The sequence below is a fragment of the Columba livia genome, chromosome 1 (assembly GCF_036013475.1).
Source record: "Columba livia isolate bColLiv1 breed racing homer chromosome 1, bColLiv1.pat.W.v2, whole genome shotgun sequence".
In the NCBI taxonomy this organism is placed as follows: Eukaryota; Metazoa; Chordata; class Aves; order Columbiformes; family Columbidae; genus Columba; species Columba livia.
Genome location: NC_088602.1, coordinates 145,441,726 through 145,463,226, shown reverse-complemented (window position 1 = coordinate 145,463,226; position 21,501 = coordinate 145,441,726). Strand labels below are relative to the sequence as shown.

General features: G+C 40.5%; 2 protein-coding genes across 16 annotated transcripts in view; both read right to left on the bottom strand.

The window, feature by feature from the left end:
• IPO8 (importin 8) overlaps window positions 1-6,014 on the bottom strand; it is a 56,816-nt gene extending 50,802 nt beyond the window's left edge. For 2 of the 5 annotated variants that reach the window (XM_065035281.1, XM_065035275.1), the window contains exons 1-2: window positions 5,878-6,010; window positions 5,647-5,762 (exon numbers count right to left, since the gene is read on the bottom strand). In XM_065035281.1, coding sequence (XP_064891353.1) covers window positions 5,647-5,762; window positions 5,878-5,977 — 216 coding nt within the window. In that variant the 5' untranslated portion in view covers window positions 5,978-6,010. Of the gene's footprint in view, window positions 1-5,646 lie in introns of all 5 variants that reach the window. The other 3 variants (XM_065035293.1, XM_065035265.1, XM_065035288.1) reach the window with 3 other exon arrangements.
• A 3,269-nt stretch (window positions 6,015-9,283) lies between these two features.
• The window catches only part of CAPRIN2 (caprin family member 2), a 40,416-nt gene continuing 28,198 nt past the window's right edge, over window positions 9,284-21,501 (bottom strand). For 9 of the 11 annotated variants that reach the window (XM_065035220.1, XM_065035204.1, XM_065035239.1 and 6 more), the window contains 5 exons: window positions 20,470-20,653; window positions 18,049-18,234; window positions 16,689-16,789; window positions 15,854-15,920; window positions 13,486-14,407 (listed from right to left, as the gene is read on the bottom strand). In XM_065035220.1, coding sequence (XP_064891292.1) covers window positions 13,839-14,407; window positions 15,854-15,920; window positions 16,689-16,789; window positions 18,049-18,234; window positions 20,470-20,653 — 1,107 coding nt within the window. In that variant the 3' untranslated portion in view covers window positions 13,486-13,838. Of the gene's footprint in view, window positions 9,707-13,485; window positions 14,408-15,853; window positions 15,921-16,688; window positions 16,790-18,048; window positions 18,235-20,469; window positions 20,654-21,501 lie in introns of those variants that run through there. The other 2 variants (XM_065035234.1, XM_065035226.1) reach the window with 2 other exon arrangements.

Sequence of the window (21,501 nt, the reverse complement as noted above, 5' to 3'; positions counted from 1 at the left end):
ATTACTTTAAAGCTGTGTAAAATGTGTACCGACTACTCTTGCATGAATCACAGATCAGAGCACTTATGCTAAAAAAAAATAATAATTTAATTTAATTTCCACTGGGATTAATAGGATGGGATACAGCAATGTGCAAGGCTAGCAGCTGAACTAGAAGAGGCATACAGCACTAGTAAGATTCAACTGAGTAAATTCACAGCAATGACCAAGGAGATGCCTATGTCCCCACACATCTTGTTTCATGTGTGTCCCCTGTCTCAGGATCTGTGCAATGCAGCTGTACAGCTTTCTGCATTCTGTCCTTTCACTTTTGGCCTAACATGCAATCATCCTCATCTCAGCTCCATTCTTCAAAACATCAGAGAACGCATAATTTTTTTTGCCTCTTCCATTTGATTAGGCATTAGAACAGATGACACCAAGAAAATACGATGAACATTGTCATATGTAAAGGACTAGAATAGTAGGAGAAGTGAGCAGGAAACACACATAAAAGCTTCCCCAAATTACTCCTACTGAAGAAAACAATTTTCACATCTAACATTCAGATTTGGCTCCCTGGTTATCATCCACTACATACTACTAAACTTTATTTCAGATAAGTATAATGATTGTGTCTTGCTTGCTGTCACATTTAAAGCCCACAGCAAGCAACTGCTCTATAATCACATTTGTCAGTGACCTTCCCGCTCCAGTGAGAGCAACCACAGCGGCTGAGCGCAGAACGGCATGGGAAGGTGCTTCTTCCTCTGCAGAACAACAGGACAACGGACGTGGAAAACTGGACACCCTCAGGTTCTGCAAGCAAAGCCAAGCCCATCCTTCTCCACCAGTAATAAACAACATCTCTTTCTCCCTACCTCTGAATTCAAGTATGGTACATAAAAACTGCTGGAAAATCAAGGCACCGCATCTTTGTTTGCAAAGATAAACACACTGAAAGAAAAATGTACCTCGGATATGTATGCAATTAATTGTTTACAAAGATTATTTTAAGGTTTTCATGCATTTGATTTGAATGTTCAACTACCTGGTTGACTAGGTTTTATTTTCTGTTTGCTGCACACTGAATACGTGTTACTTATTGTCACACTGGAGAATATTTTTACAGTTGTTAAAAGTATTTTCTCTCTTGGTTTTTATGCTGGCAGTCACAGATAGATTGTTATAACGAACTAAGACTTCACAAGACACCTTCTTCTTTCCCTGCCTATGTGCAAACCACCATTTAAGGAGGGGGAAATGCACGATATTTTTGCACACAGTGAAAATAAACATAAGAACCTACCTGAGCTTCTTTTCGCTGTGGGTTCTGCTGCCAAACTTGTTCAGTCTCAAACTCGGCTTTCACAGCACTTCTAATCATGCATGTCAGCCTCCTCATCACAAATACCTGAGATTCCTTCCTCTAGGTAACATGAAGTGTTCATTGTCACGCTCAGAGTTGCTTTAACATCCCTGCCTACTATGGGAGCCAACTCAACAAAGATATGGATGATATGGAAGGAAGCCCAACTTTATTCTGGACTCTTCTGCATTTGGGCAATCTGCTTACACTTCTTTCTCTTATTCCAGCACTGCTTCCCAGTTCCTGTCAAAGCCAAATTCTGTACCTCCTTCTCAATATTTAAACAAACAGCTGTATTTTTACGATTGTGTCCTAATTTTCCCATTTGTTACAGGCCAAAGAAATGTGTTAGAGCAGGTTGAGCCAATGAAGGTTAATGCATAAAAATTGTATGGTAATCCTATCTGAATTGGAATCGGAGATGGCTTTGTATGTTCACATGATCAGAGAGTACACTCCACAAGACTCCAAGAATTGGCACATGAAAGCACTATTTAGCCATTAAAAAAACCAAACCAAACTAACAAAAAAATAAACCACCAGCAAAAGTCCCTGAAGTCCATGAGACAGACCTAACAAGAGTAACAGCCTAGAACAGTTACCAAAGAGAGGTGCACAGAAACTGAGTATCTTTCTTGGTATGATAACTGACTGTTCCAATATGTACAGCGTGTTTGATAAATATGATCCTAAAGTGCACCCTGATTATGACATGACAGAGCTGAAGAAAAAAATGAAAGAAAAAGAGGGAGATGGAAAGATGTGTGCACTTAGAAAATCAACAGGCTAAAAGGGAAATTACAGCTGCTACATCACAGATATTACTGACCTGGCAGGAAATTACTGCTCTAGTTTATCAAGAATCACATTTCAGACAAATCCCACACTTACATTTGTGTTCAGATCACTGAGAGAAGTGAAGTTTTTCGATGACTCAGAACTAGCATGCATCATCTGACGAGAAAGATCAGAAAAATCCTACAAGGAACTGAACTATCTTCAGAACTGCACCAACAAAAATGGAGCAGAGTAATAGGGCAAAGTATAATACAGGGTCATGCACCAAAGAACAACAGGAATTTCTCCTTAAAGGTTCAGATTTCTTAGTGAGGAACAACTATAGGATAAAAGGACCTCAGCATATTAAATGATAAGAAATATGTAGGTGTTAGACACAAAGAGGATAACTGTAGTTTTAGGATGTATCAAATGACATACTAGTGGCATTGAGCGTGAGACTTTCTGGAGTGCTGCAAGCACAAATGACAAGATTGCAAAAGAAAGATTAATACAAAGGCACAGAAGAGTGAAGAATGCTGTGCTCTCCTATTATTAGATTTCATAAATTCAGTTTTACGATAAAGTAAAAGAAATACAGCCTGTTGAGGGTAGGAAAACAGTCCTGTAGGGATCAGCCTTTGGCAAAGATGTGAGAGTGGGTATCAAGGAAACAGTTCCAGTTAAGAAGTAAGATTGGCATAAATGCATATAAACAGACCATAAACTTATTTAGGCTGGAAATCAACACTTCTTTCTAGCTACAGGAGGAAGAAAATTCACAAACAGCTTTCCAATAGATATAATAATCAGGGAAAAAAAAAAAAAGGAATCTTGATTCTATTTACAAATGCAGTTAGATGATAATCCAGAAGGCAGACAGCAACTTCATTGATTTATCTCTGTCTTTAAACGGGTGCAGGAACATACAGAAGAGGCATTTTCGAAAACCTGCCGGGACTTTCTACAGCTAGATAAGCTTTCACTCATTTTAACTCCATTCCCCACACTACACTGTAAGCAAATTATGGAGTTGAGACTATTACGATTCTGTTCTAAAGGACTCTCTGTATTAGCACAAGCAATAAGGTGCCTACGGAGAAGTGTTATATTGCTGGACTAGTACGATTTATACTTTCTGGGAAGCTCCTGTGATTACCTGGACTCAAACTTGAAAGCAAATGTATACTGCAGACAGGCTAATGCAAGAGAAGATTTACCTCAACACCCATTAGCATGTATCAGGAACAGCATCACTTTCACTAGTGCAGAGAAAAAAAGGTGGACCCTCTTCTGTTTGGCCAAGTGTGGTATTACCACTTCAAGTACTTATTACTGGAGGGTTTCTGTTTGGTTGGTGGATTGGTTCTGTTGCTAGAACGAGATAAAAGCTAGAACAGCACCTGGATTCCAGTACTTGCAGGAAGACAGTTACATATCAACACTGTCATTACATACACAGGAGCCTGACAAGTCACTTTGAAGTCTTGCTTCAAAAGCACTGAAAGGCTTCAAGGTGCCAAAGGCCCACATTACGCAACATTCCTCAGGAGCACTTTTGTTCTACTCATCCGAAGAGTCACGTCAAACTAGCAACACTGCATCAGTACATTTTATCAGTCAGATACACCATGCTTCATTTAGTAACAGAAAGCCTACAGAATAATAGATATGTCTTCATTTCAAGATTCATTCGTTATAACAGTTAGAACAGAGAAAACGTGTCAGCTATTTAAAAAAAAAATCCGTATCTCAGCCTATGCTCGATAAATGTACATGCAATGTCAAAACCAGGGCCTTTCAGGCAAATTGCATTATTCATCACTTGAACTTCAAACATTTTACAGATCTCAATCTTAAAACACTTTCAAAACTTCTCCTGAATGTCACAGTACTTATTGATGATGTTAAAATGCCAGTTTTAAGAGCAAGATCCAGGAACCCAGACATCTGCCTCTTTGTTCTGAGCCTGGCAGACACATGGCAGTTTATTATTGTACTTCTGATTCTTGTGCAACAGGCTGCTGACAAAAATTTATAATTTCCCTCTCAGCCCTTAACAGTAGGTATAAAAATAGGTACTGATGAATTTTTAAAGTAACTAGGCCAAATAAAGAAAAAAGTTTTGCATTTTTATCTAACTATCCACAAGAGCATTCTCAATGTCCAGCACTTAATCCACTGATTTACTAAAGGAACTTGCCAACTGCTAAAGCCAGGATTAGCTACAGCTAATTCAGAAGTTTTAATTTGCCTAAATAGAAAATTAAGCCAGAGTAGCAATCCTGAAGCAGCAGTAATTCCTGACAGCCAATTCCCATTGATCGTTTTGTTAACACGCAAAAAAAATCCAAGTCTTCCAAGAGAATTGATCAAATTTTCCATCGAATCATAGAGGTTAAAGCTTTATTCATGTTGTGCAAGGGAACTTCCTCTTCTCTCAAAGGTCCAAATTGAGATTTGGTCACAGTTTTGGCTCAGAACAGACTGCCACTACACTAAGTGCAGGATGCCGTCATAAATACTACCCACAAAAATCTTAATGTGGCTTTCTCAAAGTTTTGCTTGGCATGCTGCTGAATGGGACACCAGGAATACCCTGGAGTCCCTGTCACCGTGCATCTGGAACTGGAACACAGGAGGTTCCATTTAAATATGAGAAGAAACTTCTTCTCAGTGAGGGTGCCAGAGCACTGGAACAGGCTGCCCAGGGGGTTTATGGAGTCTCCTTCTCTGGAGACATTCAAAACCCGCCTGGACACATTCCTGTGTAACCTCATCTAGGTGTTCCTGCTCCGGCAGGGGGATTGGACTAGATGATCTTTTGAGGTCCCTTCCAATCCCTAACATTCTGTGATCTGAGCACCCGCGGGCTCGGGGCAGCGTGGCGCTCAGTGTCCCGCCTTCCAGCATCCAACACTGACCGCGACCGCCCGGGACAGCCCAAGGACCGAGCCGCCGAGCTCCGCTTCGCTACGCCCCGCTCCCAGGGTCACAACATTAAGGGTGAAATTGAGTGAGGGCGGCGATCCCGCCAGGGCACCTGCGGCGCGGACATGGGGCGCCCGGCGCCGCTCTCCGCACCCGCAGGCTGCCAGCACCGGCAAGTCCCGCAGCGGCAGAGCCTGTCCCGGGGGTACCGGCAGCCAGACCACAGCGGCTCTGCCTCCCGCTGCCAGGCCACCCCCGCCCGGCCCTGCTGGCAGCCGGCGCGGAAGGCCCCATTCTGGCTGGGGACGCCGCCGCCCCCGGCCCCTCTTTCCGCTGCAGCCCGCGCAGGGGGAGCGCAGCGCCGCGGAGCCCCCTGTGTCCCCCATCCCCAGCCCTTCGCTGCCGCCTCAGCGCGGCGGAGGGGGCGATCCCCCCGGCTCCGACCCCCGCTCCCGCCCCTGCCAGCGGGGCCGGGTGCCCCCGTGCCGCGCGGCGGCCGGGGGGAGATGAGGCGCGGCGGGGCGGGGGCGGGGCAGGGCAGGCGGCCGGCGGCTCGCGGCCGGGGCCGCCCGTTGCTCCCCCCGGCTCACCTGATTGAGCTCGTTCTCGGCGGCGATACGCAGCTTGGGGTCGATGGTGCCCTTCAGAGCCTGGATGATCCTGTTGGGATCCATCTTCCCCTTCCCTCGCCGGCGGGCAGCGCTTCCTCGGGGGCAGGAGGAGGAAGATGAGCCGCCGCTAGCGCCGCCGCCCCCCCCGCGCCACAATCACAGGCTCGTGTCTCCCACCCCCCCTCCCGATCCCTCTCCAGAGCCATTCACCGGTTTGCGACAGCTGGGTATCGGGAAAAAGCGGTGCTGCTTTACGGCCGCAGCGCCTCCTCCTGGCTTCGTGCAGAGGTCGGCAAGAGGTGGCCGCCATCTTGTTGTACGGCCACAAGCAAGGACGGCCCGTGGTGGGCGGGGTGAGGGGGCGGCCATGTCGTGTCCTGCTCCCTGAGGGACAGGGCGGCGGGGGGCGCTGCTGTCATCACGGTCTGTGTGGGGCCGGCCACCCTTCCACTCCCTTCTCTGATGCAGCTGCCCCTTGCTCCACCCCTGGAGATACCAACAGGAGAGTGGGCCCATAGCGAACCGCTGTCATGGCGACGGTGAGGGAGGTTATTGACGCGGTTATCCAGGTACCTCAGGATTGTGCTCCTGGACAAGACGGGCTTACAACACGCGGGGAGAGAGAAATTTGCCGCAAGGAGCTTCCTAAAATGTGCAGTTGGAAGACACAATTCCTATCATGCTTCTGGTACTTGCCCTCATTATTATACAGATTAGCAGACGCTGAAAGTGGTTTATCTTAATGGTATTTGTGTGTGAAAGTGGGTGGAAGGTGCTTTCCACTCAGGTTTGTCAGGAACATCAAAACACGACTAACTGCAAGCATTTGCCCCACTGTGATTCTCCACTAGTGTCCTATTTCTCCTCTCAAATCCTGAAAACATGCAGGTGAACCCAAGGAAGATTTCAACACCCCTGCAGGTGTGAGGTAGCTGTCAAAGGTGCAGCTCACAGACCAACAGCGTGCCAGGAAAACCTCACAACTAATATGATCTTGGTGAGCCAAATCCTTTGGTTACTTCTGCAGGTGATGTTTTACATAACATTAACAAACCAGAGGCGTGTTATTAACTGGTGGAAAGAACAGAAGGACTATTCGCTGTGCTTTGGAAGAGTCAAACACCAGGGCAATTACAAGATCATCCCATTATATAGATGCCCTAAGAACACAATTGGACGTGTCATTTGTTCATTTTAATTACAGCATAAAACATCATTTCTCATTATTGCTCCTCAATTAAGAAAACAGCAGTACTTCCCTCAGCTTATGTATTGCCTGACCTCTGCTGAAGAATACTCTTCTTAACAATGGGGAATGCACAGAAGCACCATTTATGGCACAGATACCCTTCTGTAGCCAAGAGGACTATATGGTAAGGCTTGCCACAACACCTTGACTGCCACTAAATAACTTAAGTTCCTAAATTGTTTACAAAGAAAATATTAAAGCAGATAATACTATGATGATTTCATATACAAAAATTGTCCATTGATAAATTTGCTTATAATTAAAAAAGAATCTAGCTGTAAAAATGAATTGGACCTACCTAGCATTTGGGGATTGTGTGCGTTCTTGTGGTTTTCATCACTTTTTGAAGTGGTGCGGAACACCTGATCATTGTCGCTCAATAGCTGTCTTTCTGTTCTCCAGTAATGCAGCTCTACAGCATCTAGCAAGACATTGTGGGTACTTTCATTCACCTTTTCATCTCTTCTTAGAAGCACACAAGACTATGTCCAGTAAACACAATATACATAAACCAAAAAACAATGTGTGCATAAAAAGTGTATCTTTTTCATGGTGGTAATTCTTTGCCATTTTGGCCAAGATAATAAATAAGACTAGTTCAGTGAAAACTGCTCATTTTAAAGATCTTGGATCATATTTCATACTAAAACCAAATTTTTACTGTTATATCTCTACTTCCTTTAGCATGTTTTGGACAGTTTAAAAGCAGATCTGGTTTATTCCATTTCTGTGTATTCATCTGTGGTAGAAGAAGTTAAAAGTTACTGAATTTATCTGTAAGGACTTCAGTCTTGTGGAGCTAGTGAGGTAAAACATATCAATAATGAACAAAACATGCTTAAAGGCTGTTTTAACATCTTCCTTAAATATTTTTCAGCATTTTATTGCACTTACAACCTGCATTTAAAACTGCACGTTTAACACACAACATTCACTACAAAAAGTGGAAAAAAATTTACACTTAGGCTTTTACTTTGAAGACCCACTTTTTGTGCACACAGCCATCAATGAGGCAATGCAAGCAAGTCTCTGAATCAGGTAACATCCAGTTCAACAACGGTTATTCCCTTTGTAGTATGTTAGGAGTTATTTAGTTGTGAATAGTATTGTTGCAAGCATCTACCTATGTGCAAGATTTGATGCTTGCCTGATATTTCTTTCTGTAAAACATGAACCTCCATAGATACCATTTGCTATGCTATTCTAAAAACAAGTTTAGGCATTAGTTGAAATATTTTTCTGTAACTTTGAAAACTATAGGATGGAAGTAGCTATTTATAAGCAAGAACTCATATGCCTTTTTGTTAGAGCAAAGATCCTGTTAGTATTTTGGGCTTCATCTACTTCAAAATAATGTATCTGGAACTACAAAATGAAGAATCTGAGGTATTCTGAGATTTTCTTGTCAGCTGTCTAACCCTGCTGGTGAGAGAAGACCCAATGTGAAAGGGACAAGTGATATACAAAGAAGCTAAAAGCAACTAAATGTAACTCAAGTGACACGAGCATGCAAGTACAGGAAAAGAATAGATGAGAATAAAAGGAAGGTGGGGAGTTAAGGGAGAGCAAATATTTTTTTCTTAAAGCTCCAAAACTCTCCAGGTGTACTATAACAACAGTTTTATGAAGCATCTAGAACAGGGAATCATATTTTGAAACTCACTTGCTGAAGCCAAGGATTTTTAAAGCCACATTAAGTGTGACCTCCAGAAAAATCAGACGAAGTTCCTGGGAGAGTTGCTATCAAGATAACTTGATTAAGTTCAAGAACTTTGGGAGATGGAGCAAAACGAGAAAAACCTTACATATTGCAGGTTCCTTAGAACTAGTCCTTTGACTTTTGGTTGTTTTGAAATGCAGGTAGTGTTTTAGCTGAATGCTGTGTGTAACACACTTTCTGCTGGCATAGAACAACTGCTATGTTAACCTGCCACCCAAGCTCCTGTACAATAGCCTCTGGTTATCAGCTGTAGTTAATAAGAGGTACCCATGGAAAAGTATGACAAAGATGACAACAATCCTTTGTGTGATGTGCTACAAGCTAAAAGTATGCACTTTTTTCAATATGGGGTGTACTTCATTGTAGTGAACTAAAGACAAAGTGATTGGATCTGTACTTAGCATAAAGCCTTCATTCCATATCAACCACAGCCTCACTCATCCAAGACCCAAACAGTCCAAAAGCTGTGTGAGCTAGTACTTTCCAGTCAAATTAGTACTTTCCAATGTTTGGTTGGTTTTTTTTTCACGTACAACACCACCTGGAAATGTTCGATCAGCAGATACACTTTTATAAGCTTTTTCATGCTTAATAGAATTGTTTATAGTTGGGAGACGACATAAAACTAAGCTGATCAGAGACTTGTGAACAAGTACATAAGTTCAGTTTTATCTGGTTACGGTACAGTACATCTCCAGTTAGAGTAAACAACAGACTTTTCATATCCTCCACAAGACTCTCAAACTTAATTTTCTCAAAAGACCTGAATAGATTTGATAAAGAGCTAGCAAGGGCGATCTGCAGCAGATAAATGTATGTCAGGTTTCCAGAGACAAGGCTTTGATCAGAGTTAACATTCCAAAGCCATCTTCCCCACTGTTTTGTCAAAGCAGCTGCAGATAATTTGTGGCAGTCAGGGAGAAAAAGGTACATAAACTGAACGGGTGCACCAGAGCAGTGGCATTCTCTGCAGCACCACTGCAGCCATCAGGAGGGAGGTTTCCTTTGCCGCAGGAAGTTAGCCATGGCAATTCTGGTAGGTCATTCATGTCTCCTCTCACTTCCATAACCTGGAAAAAAACACACAAGTCACAAGTGCATTAGTACTTTGAAAACTTTAAGAAACACTCTGGCATGGTTTAACCCAGGTAGCCAGCTCAGTCCCACACAGCTGCTCGCTCACGTGCCTCCCCTGTCCCCTCCCAGTGGGATGGGGAAGGGAATTGGAAAGGCAAAAGTGCAAGAAGGCCTGGGTTGAGATAGAGACAGTTTAACAGGTAAAGTAAAACCTGTGTGCACAAGCAAAGCAAAACAAGGGATTCATTCACCACTTCCCATGGGCAGGCAGGTGTTCAGCCATCTCCAGGACAGCAAGGCTCCATCACATGCAGTGGTTACTTGCAAAGACAAATGCCCTTACTCTCAATGTCCTCTCCTTTCCTCCTCCTTCCCCCAGCTTTTATTGCTGACCATGATGTAATATGTTCTGGGGTGTCCCTTTGATCTGATGCGGTCAGCAGTCCTCTCTGTGTCCCCTCTCAACTTCTTGTGCACGCTGAGCTCAATGGCTGGTAGAGCAGCATGAGAAACAAAACGTCTTGAGGCTGTGTAAGCACTGCTCAGCAATAAGTGAAACATCCCTGCTTTATCAACAGTGTTTTGGTCGTGAATCCAAAACATAGCACCATACCAGCTACTCTGACAAAAATTAACTCTGTCACAGCCAAATCCCGTACACCCTCCTATTTTAGAGTCATTCCAGTGTTTCACTGAAATCAGAGAAAGAAATATGGAAATTTGCTCACTCCAAATCCAAAACTAGTGTTAGTTCCTTACAATTTATCTTCAGCAGGCTGCATAAGATAACTGATCTGGAGAGAATTTAGGAGATATCTCATTTGCATAGCAAAACACAGCAATAGGAAGTTAGCAGAACTGTGGTGCCCCCTTGTATGTATTAATAAGACCTGATGGTCATCTCTATATGGTGAATGCATGCTACTTGGTGCAACAACTGAAGCAACTTCATTTAACAACTATGGAACCAAAAGTATTGGCAGATAGTATTTACATGAAGTCTATACTGGTCTTACCACAAGTATTTTCAAGTTGTGAAACTCACCTGTTCAATTATTCATCCAGAACTAGAATATGGTTCTAGGTCCTTTGTCTGCATGTGCTGAGGTAACTAAAACTGTTTTGGCAAATAGTGCACTGAAATACTCGAAAGTACTTTGATAAGTTTTCAAAACAAGTTTTAATCTAGAAAAACAAAGAATGAGGATTGAGGTATCAATAGCCTAGTGTTTATCATTATGGGATATCACGTGAAGTCGTATTTCTAGGTATTTGAAAGATTAGAAATTTTCTACTAGTGGATTTTGGCCAGCTGCCAGTGTGGAAAGCAGGTGTTTTGCTTGGTCTTTTGCAGTATTTTTTTTTAATGTAGCTTTGACATGGAAGGTTCAGTACTAGCCTTTTGAGTCACATACTGTCTGAAAACATTTTTATGACAGTACCTGTTCAATTGTACTTATATTCATTTTTATAATAGAGGTTTGCAGCTCCAATCAGAAGCACAGTGAAAGCCAATAGTTCTAGCTGATGGAGCTACACAAGAATGCTAGAGGATAAAATTGATGTGTTCAGTTACTGTATGGAGTAGAATTGCCGAGTGGTTACTTGGTCATTTTAATAACCAAAATCAGGAAAACGAGACATTTTATTTGAAAGTAGCTGGTGCTGTAGAGATGATTCCAGTTCAGGCTGATAAAGCTTACAAAAGTATGAAGTCTTTCAAAGCCATCCATTATATGATTTACAGTCAAATTTACTATCAAGGGATAGTGTAATGATTAGATTTCATGTTTCATCATCACTTCTTGGTTTTAAAAATCCATTTTATACAGGTGGATAACCAGCTCTGAAATTGAGATGCTTACCTCAGATATCTTAAATATACCCAAGCTAGAGATACATAAGTTTTGATAGATCTGCCAAGAAGAAAAACAACTGCCAGATCACTCTGAAGCAAAGTGTAACATGGGTCCACCAAGCAGTTGTCCAGGCGCGATTGAACTGCAACATTAGAAGCAACATGTCCTTCATGTATTCACAGTAAACATCTGACACTGCCAAAGGCCAAGCTTGTTAGCAATGCTGAGAAATAGTAGTAACTTATTCTTAAAACTAAGCAATCGTACAAATACATATAATAAACCCAAGAAAGATAAGTCACATGCTAAATTAAGAAGTCCACACCAAGGCAGCCTAAGGCACAAGGGCTACCCTGCTGCTATACACGGAATAGGGCTTATTTATTAGTCCCTAGGCAAACAACCTGAAAGAAGAGTGACTGGGTCAGTACTCTGTCTAAAAATCCAGAATTGCAGGTCTGCTAAAAAAGCAAAGTCCATCCACAGCCACAAAGCTACTGCAAGCTGGAAGTTACCCCTTGCACTTAGGCCTGTCTACCATATTCCCATATTTATACACAAGAAGAGTTAACAGTTTGAGGAAAAAAAAAAATACTAAACTCCTGCCACTTAGCCTTTATTATTGAGAGTGTTCTAGAAATAAGCCGCTTTATAGGCTAGAGTCAGAATTAGCACATTTAAAAATACACAATACAGGCTTAGTTTTCAATGGCTAGGGCTTGATATTTTTGTCTGTAGTGGTTAAAAAAAAAGAATAAAAATAAAACTAGATTCCCTAAAGCTTTATCCTAAATTTTTCACCTCAGAACTCCAAGAAATTAAACCAGGACCTGCATTAAGATCATCCTCTAAAAATTTATATGAAAAAGAAACACAAGCCTGGAATAAAACCAAAATATTTCTGGCAGTGACTTCCTGTAAAACTAGTTACCAGGAAACAACAGCTTTATACCAGGTCCAAATTAAGTTTTTAGTTTCATTTAAATAAGCAGAAAACAGGACTGCTTTTACTCTGCTGTAAAGTTCTTTACTTTGCAGAGTTCTAGTTCATCCTTAGATACACCAGTCAGGCTTTTGTACTATGTACCTTAGTACACTCAGATAAAGTACTTCCTACTGCTAAAGCAAACTGTTGAAGCTTTTAGAAGTAGAACCAGTGACCTACAGTCTTCTTACTAGCTCATACTTCCATTTTAAATACTGAAGTGCTTTATAGTATGTGACATGCTGCTGCTTAGACAAGGACATACATGATGGCTTTTCCATTCACAGGCCACAACAGATTGCTGGTCACGCAGCCCCTGAGCTATAAGGAATTCCATAAATGCTTCTTAGCATTTGTATTCAGGTTTGATTTAAAACACAAGCAGCAGGTCCCAACTACAAATAAAGTTCCTTAGTTCTCTGAAAGGAAGAGAACTTGCATTACAATCCAATCCAAGTCTCATGGGGGAGTGAAGCCATACCTGTTTGTGCTTCACAATGGTCAATTTTAACTTAATATATTGCAGCTGAGTAACAAACAGTGTGAGCCAGCCCTTCAGTAACTGTTGTTTTGAGGTTTAAAAATTTCAGCTACTTTACTGCTGAAGGAAAGCTGATGTGACAACACTAGATTTTGACAGGATGTGCATTTAAAATAAGTAGTCCTAACAAAGTCTACAGCATTTCACTTTGACTTTCAGTCAAAAAGGAAGTAGGTATATAACCCTTTAAACCTTTTGATGAATAGAACACTCTTGAGAATGGCATCAAGCAAAAACTAAGTAAACAAGTAATCCCATTTAATCTACAGTTTACCCTGAATCACTGAAAGTTGAAGACAAGTTCTACATAATAGCATGCATGTACACCCTCCATCAGGAATAAGCTCTGATATATTTTGAAAATAAAGACCACTGGCAAGATTAATACTAAAATGCATATTAACTTGTTTTATTGAGGCACAACAAGGCATTGTGAATAGCCCATACTCGAGGCAATCAATAGTGTAGTAAGCTGGACATTAATACAGTTTAGGGTAAGTGCAAACAATATACATTCACAGCTTTACTAGCAAGGCTACATCACAACTGATAAAGTGCCAAATTAGTGCTGATTCAGTACCCCAACTCCATGATTTCACCTTGCACAACAGGACCATCATTTCCCCCAATAAAGGAACCACATATCTTCTATAAAGTCAGTAGTAAGTGCAAAGCTAGTCCCACCCCCCTCCACCAAGGTGTTTGGAGCAGCTCTTTTGTAAACATTGCACTGGATTTTTTTAGTCCTGATAAAGGAGGTATCCCGAAAAGGTGGAGTATTTCCAGCTGCTTCCATAGATGGCTCCCCGATGCAGACGCAACCAGATCTGATCTCCCTGGAACAGCTGCAGGACCGCATGGTTACTGGCTGTTTCATGATCAGGAGCCCCATCATTTGCATATGCTGATACCAGGACCTCTTCATTCTTCATGAGATTCACATACAGGGGAACATTTACAGCCAGTTTCAGCATGTGGAAGATGAAGACATATGTACCATTCACTGGACAGTTGAACCTACCAAGCTGGATATCAAAAGTTTCTCCAAGATTGTTGAGCAACAGATCAAACACAATTGGCTGGTCTAGAGTTCCAGGGGCCAGGTTAGATGTTCTAGCAGCAGAGAAGGCAACTCTCATCTGCTGTGGGAGGGGGTAGACATGCACTGGTAGTATGGCAGCAGCTTGACTCGTCACTGGCATATCAACAGGGGTGATGCTGCGGGAGTCTCCCTGTCCAGAGTCCCCACTGTTGAAGGTTTCATTGTCTCGTTCTGGACTGCTCACCTGAGAGGAATCACTCCACCCTGCTGTTAAAGATCATTAGCAATGATAAATAAGTATTATAACAGAATGATACCCTTAAACCTGTGGGCATCATCTTAAGCAGCAACCACATGGGCTTTGCAACAGATTTGACTTTTAGCTACAGGAAGTTGAAGTACCCTAGTGAGAACAGCACTTCGAAGCTGATTTACATTCATCACACTTGCATTCAGCAAGATGCACCATAATTTAACAACTACTGCTTTTAAGTAGAAGAAAGCAGTAGCTTGCAGTAGTTTTAGCTTTAGTATTGCCATATACATTAGCATTAAAAAACATATGCTAACTTTTGAGCAGAAATAAAAACGTAATTTCTTAAAAAAGCCAAAAAAGGGCAAAAATTATCAAGAACTAACTAGTTATTTAGTCATCTTCAAGACCTGAAATTTCATTTCAAGTTCTTTCAATACTGTTCTTCTGGAGTTCTTTCCTTAGTAGGTCATATCAACTCACAGTGCTAAAATATTTTAAGTCTGAAGAACCAGAATTGCTTTTAAGCATTCTCCACACCCTACTTCCCCAAATGAAGCTGTTTATCTTTCCAAATATACAAGTTAAGAGTCTAGAATGAGAACATTAATAGATATGAGAAATTTAAAGCAGTCACCCTCAAGCTGCAATCCATTGTCATTTCTACTGGAAAGCAACACCTTAAGATAACCAATAAAATGAAGTAACGCTGCTATGATATCTTAATGCTAACAAGCACTTTTCTCAACTGTTGACTCACCACAATTTCTTCTAATTCTCATCTTCTGAAGTGTGTCTAGTCCTCCCTCAGACTGAGGGAAGACCTGTTTTATATTAAAAGTTTCCATATGCCATATTTTCCCTTTATTTTTTGTAGTGATCCATCATTCCTATTCATGTCACTTTTCACCTATAGCACTATGACTCCAGCTTTTTCCAGCACATACAGTAGGATAAAAAAATCTTGTTCACAACTTTTCAAAACACATGCTGTTCATGCTTGGATTGAAACAGCTAGTCTTGTGTATTTTAGTTTTTGTACCACAGCATGGAATTAAAGCTGCATTTCCAAACAAACTATTTTAATAGAATAAGTTCTTACAAATTTTCTAAGATCCAATAGCTTACCCAGAATCATGCAATTAAGATGCCAAACGCAACATCAGAACCACCCTGTGTGTGTTTTCCTAGTCAGTTTATTTGTGAAGGAAGCTCAGTAAGGTACCATTGTGTCAGAACTCCAACATGGGAAGATAAACTGAGAATAGTGAAATTAAATCTGCTGCTATGCAAAACTAAGAACAGTACTTAAGCTTCCATCTAGCTTGGTTAATTTATAGCAAGCTTGACCTGTTTAAACAATGATAGTACATTGTTTTCCTCACTGTTCACAGTAACACTTTCAGCATCTGCTGTGCACATGCACATAAGTATGACTGGGAACCTTAGGGCAGCCTTACCTCTTGAATTTGCTCGAGGACCACTGGTTATCCCACCTCGTTTATAGCATTGTTGGTAATTAACGTCCTAAAAGAGAACAGAAGTATTACTAAGATGACTATAAGGAAATCTGAAAACAAGTGTGGCTAACAAATACAGTATTTTTTCATTTGCACAATTAATTCAAGGTCTAACATAAACAATTAGCGAGTTCAGAATTAAGATGCAGATAAACAGCCTTATTTATGGAAAAATGAATTTTATAATACCTTGTAAAAGAGTGCTATTTCAATGCCAGTTCTAACAAGTTAGCTTCTGAACTATAAACTCAGTTCAGTTCACTGAGCAATATCTTAACTCTCAGGTCTGCTAGAAGTCTGAATCTGTACAGGAGAATACATTTAATTTCAAAGCTGAAGACCCTCCTCCTACCAGAAGCCTTTGCTTTTTTACATGTTGTTTTGTTTGTTGTTGTTTGTTTTTTTTTGCCGGACCACATTCTCAGTCAGTCCCTTTAAGAGTTCATTATTTTATACTACAGAGGCACTGAGTACCAACTTTAAACTTCACAGTAAAACAGACTCATTATACCACATCCTATTTGCCATCTGTTTGCATTTTGGAGATTCCCTTCAGACTAAAATCCACCTGTCATACAGAGATGTTACCTGTCTGAACCAACTTCCTATTTCAGCTGCTGTCTACTATTCCAAAAAAAGGGTTTTGTCTAGGAAACAGAAGTAACCTATGATTTGTAAGGAATAGTTCACCTGTTACAATAATGAAAAGCTACAGTATTAGACTTACCTCCCATACAGTGCTCAAAAGGCTACTTTAAACAAAGTCAATACTCACCCTTTGAGTATAAGACATTCCAGCATAATCTCTACCAGGGAACTGCAGCTGGCCATAGCTGCCATTAGTTATTGAAGGTGAGCCTCTGTAAGCATCAAAACCTGTTCAAATAAAGTTGATTGAATAATCAGTGTCATTCATTGTTTTACAGCACAAGTCCAGAATACAACTAGAGCTCCTTTTGGCAATTATGTCTGTTAAGTTATGCAATTACACATCTATTCCTTATTTCAGAATTTGTAGCAGAGTCTCACTACTATAAAGAATGCACTTCATGAGCTACTCAGAACTACCCACTGTAAATGTATCAAAGTTACATGTTTGAAAGTATTAACATCAGAATTTAAAAACTGCCTGTTTGATACCAATGGGACTTCAAGGAACATCTGAATAACTTGCTAGATCCAGAGACAGAATTTAACAGAATTAGCACTTTTTAATTTTTGCTATTACTGTTGTATACTTGGGTGCTACTACAATATTTAGCCCCTTTAGCTATTAGACTAAATACCAAAGAGGAGCTGCAAGCAGCTTAGTACCAGACACTACCAAACCCTTAACTGTTAAGTTAGCTGTTAGGTTAGAACCACACAACTCACTGTCTGGTACACATTCCTACAAGGTATTGAGCAGGCTCAACCCAATAACTGAAACAGACTAAGGACCCTTCCATTTCAAAGGGGAACAGGCCACAGCTACCAACAACCTTAAGTTAGTATCTACTTAAAGTCAGCTGAAACTTTCTGTAGTACTTGAGGTAGCAACAAAATAGTAATTGATTTATACAGACCAAACAATCCTCCTCTTAAAACTCTTCAGTTTGTTATTAATCCAGAAAGGCTCCCCACTATGGGGAGCATCTCCCCATCCCAGTTTCTCTTGGTAATATTAAAGGCAACAACACTAAGCGTATCTTGTTTTGAGCAAATACTACAAGTGACATCTGATGAGAAAAACACCTGCCCAGAATGTTAGCAAGACAGATGCCAAGAGAAAGAATAAAGGGGTTAAAAGTTCAGAATGGTAAATGAAATAGCAAGCAGAAAAGTCAATGTAATTAAGTAATCTAATAACCCACTAGAGAAATTTTCTACTTTGATAATTAAAAGCACTATGAAATTGCTCTGTCAGTTCACCTGACACCTAAAGTACAGGGACTACAAAAAAAAAAATCAGAATGAACTTGCTTAAATTCCACAACAGAAGACCCCATTCTCTTCACATTGCTCTTGAAGTCTTGTTTTAAGAAGTTTCACACATACAACCTAAACTTAATACCATGTTAAATCATGTTCTAGTGTTACTATATTAGCAGGTTTTTCAGTTTGTTTTTTTAAGGTGGTAGTAAATACAGACATACCTTTGTACCCACCAGGGGAACGATATGAATTAGCCAGTGACCTTCCACCTCTAGCAGATCCTCTGACAGACCCACGACTGTTAAGGTAAGGCTGAGGGGGTCTGGGAATAACATTAGTCTGTGCTGGATAAAAGGCAAGGCTACCATTGCTAACAGGAACCGCTCCATCAGGTTGATAATTCACTCCTTAAAAAGAGAAGGTATAGATTAATTCAAAACTTTCGTAACTGTAAGTTACCACACCTAGAAGGGAAGAAGTTCAGAGACTGATTAGGCTGCTCTGAATATCCTGTTCTTGTGCCACTTCACTACTTCAAACAGGATGGGGATCATCCCCTTTGTTCTGTAGAGCTTGATGCTTGTTAAAGTATATTGTAGACAGCCCAAGTTCAGTGGATGCCTCTAATACATTCAACAGGATCCAGTTGTGTAGGTGACAGCAAGCTTGCTAACAGTATGAAGAATATAACTAATCTAGAATAAAATAAAGTAACACCTGATTAAGAGTATTCATTTAGAACCAACACTATTCTACAAGCAAGACCTCAGTGGTCTATGTAATAAACCAGATTACCTCAGTGTTAACATCTTTTGAAATGAAAAACTCAGTCTTGTCTGGATAGCAATAAGACAACTGGAAAGCTATATATTTGGGTTTGGTCTCTTCAGCAGGCATTCCTACCACACATCATTAGGCAGGTTTGCCCCAAGCAACAGGTATTCAAGAATGCTTTTCACTCACAGGGTGGCTGAGTGATCAGCTTTACATACAGACCTTGCAACCATGAATACATTTCCACACATGGATATAAACCATACTTTTATATCAATCAAAAAAGCTTGAAACTGATCCAGAGTGACAGTCCAAACCCCTTTCTCAAGTCTGGGCAGAGCCACTGCACAAGATCAATTTAAAAATCATGATGTTACATCAAAAAAATAACATGTATAGAAGGCTGACCTGTAGTCTCAGTGAGGAGAACGAGCATTCAAGCTAAACATGCTTTCCTCACTGCTATACTTATATTCTTATTTGGAATACATTCTTCATGTGTCTCACTGACTTCATACAGTAGCAATCTGCTTCTACTATAATTTCTAAGAAGAGTCCTCTGGCAGAAAGACTAATTTTAAGTGACCTTGAGTCACTTGATTAGTCTTAGAAATCCTGTTTCCTAGCTGCCAGCTTCCTTTCACCCTGGAATCTGTTTCAAGCAAATTTAGGGGCTAGTCTCATTTCAGTTTCATAGTGTCAGCTATATAGATTCACCTGGTACAGTAGCTGAATGTCAAGCAGGTTAGTTTTGTGTTGAACAAGGCAGCTCATGATCCCACTTATCAGAAGCTTAGTAATCTTCAGGTCAGATGCTCAGACTCAAGCAACTAATAAAATCAGCATTGCTAAGAAGTCAGAGCTAGATAAACAGGAGGATTACATTTTGCTGCAGAGTAGGCCATTGTCAGCTTGTACCTGCTTTAGGCTAAAAGCACATGAACAGTTTGCTGCAGCTCAGGTGATTCTCAAGATGTCACTGAATTACAAGAACCTGTGACAAGCCACCTAGTTAGGAAACAAGCCTTCCTAGGTAACAAACAAGTGACAAATGTGGGGCATAATTAGGAACAACATGGATCTCTGCTACAGAAAGTTAGAACTTCAATATCACAAGATACAGCTGGAATATTAAATAGGTGAGACAGATGTGACCCATCAGTAACATCTAGAATGGTTATGTCTAATATAGCAAGGTGTAATATCTATGAAGATTTTGGCAAGTACTAGTACAGTCAAGATCAGCCACATGTCTTACAGTAATTGTATTGTAAACTAAGTTCAAAGGAAAAATACCAGCATTCTTAAAACTAGAATATTCTAAATCCTAAACAGCTCTCAGATAACACATTTTAGTCTTGTACAGTAGCATAAAATACTTATCACTTTGAGTAATTCACCTCAGCACTGAAAGCTTAAACAGAGTTTCTTATTTAGCATCCTGAAACTCCCAGCACTACAGACAACACTGGTGTTTACTACCAGAGACAAAAATGAATGGTTCCAAATGCAGTATTTCATCACTGCTTCAATTTTGAGCAAACACTGGTTTGACTCTCACAAGTATCACTGCATACTTGAGCTTCATTGGTGAGAAATTATTTTTATCAGGCCTTTAGATGTCACTGTCTATACAACTAGTATAGAAACTAGTTTGAAGCAGCCCATCATCCTGCTAGCAGCTTTGAAATCAAGTTCACATACCATTAGCTAGAGTTGATAACCATAATGTTAACAGGTGCTACATAAGCAGTTCAGAATTTTACTTTGAAGAACCTTAATATACTCACATTAATGAATTAAAATACTATTATAACCTGAAGAACTTTAAAGACTGCTTGAAAAACAGAAACAAGTTCAGTTCTCACCTGAAGACAGAGATTCTTGTGAAAGGGAAGTTTGTTCTGCAACATGGGAAGACTGCAACTGGCATTGAGGAGGAGTTTGTGTACTTGCTGTGGAGAAACTCTGGTTATATCCTGCTGAATATGAAGAATCCTCTTTAATCTCCTGGTCTTTACGTGGAGGCAGTGGTGCATTCACTTTAAATACCTACAACATATTTCAAGACAAGTACTTAACGCTACCAGATAAAGTCTTTGCCTAATGCCACCACCCTGCTGTGCTGTGGTTTAAATTCATCTGCCAAGACCAGTTTTTAGAACATCAACCACTTCTTAGAAAGGATCAAGAACAGTGTATTTCAACCCAGATTTTTCCTTCTCAGTAAGCATCTAGAACTTAATTTTTACATAGCTGCTACCCAAGAAATGGAGCTTGATTGATCATAGCTACCATGTTTGATCAAAAGAACAGCTACCATACAGTAAGTTATTTTGCTTCTATGGGAAGTTGACTGTTGCATTGATTCATTAAGTACTTGTCCTACAGCTTTTGACCTGAAGCTAGGACAGCCTATGCTCAGATGAGATATTCATGTTTGAAAAGAACTGAGGTCTTTATACCCATCTTGAAACCTGGTGCAACTCTACTGACCACTCAGATAAATACCATATTAGACAGCCTTCACCTCTATGAAAAAAAAAAAATAAAAAAAATCAAACCTCAACTTCCATATTCTTGTTTTAAGTTCCCTCAGCATAAACATGTAGCCTAAATAACCCAGTCTTATAATACAATTATTATGTTACAGCCTGGACAGGAGAGTGGTACACATATATTACTGTTAGATCTAATCAACCAGAGTTCAGTCACTCCAGTGACTATTGTTTTATAGCCAATAACCCAGAACTACCAGAACTAATGTTCCAAATAGGAAAAATCTACTTCGAGTAGAAGGTTCTAAATTTCATATGAAGAGCTGTCAGCAGTACTGAGCCTAGCGATATCTAAACATTTTCCAAGATTATAAACTGAAGGCAGACCAGGCAATACAAACT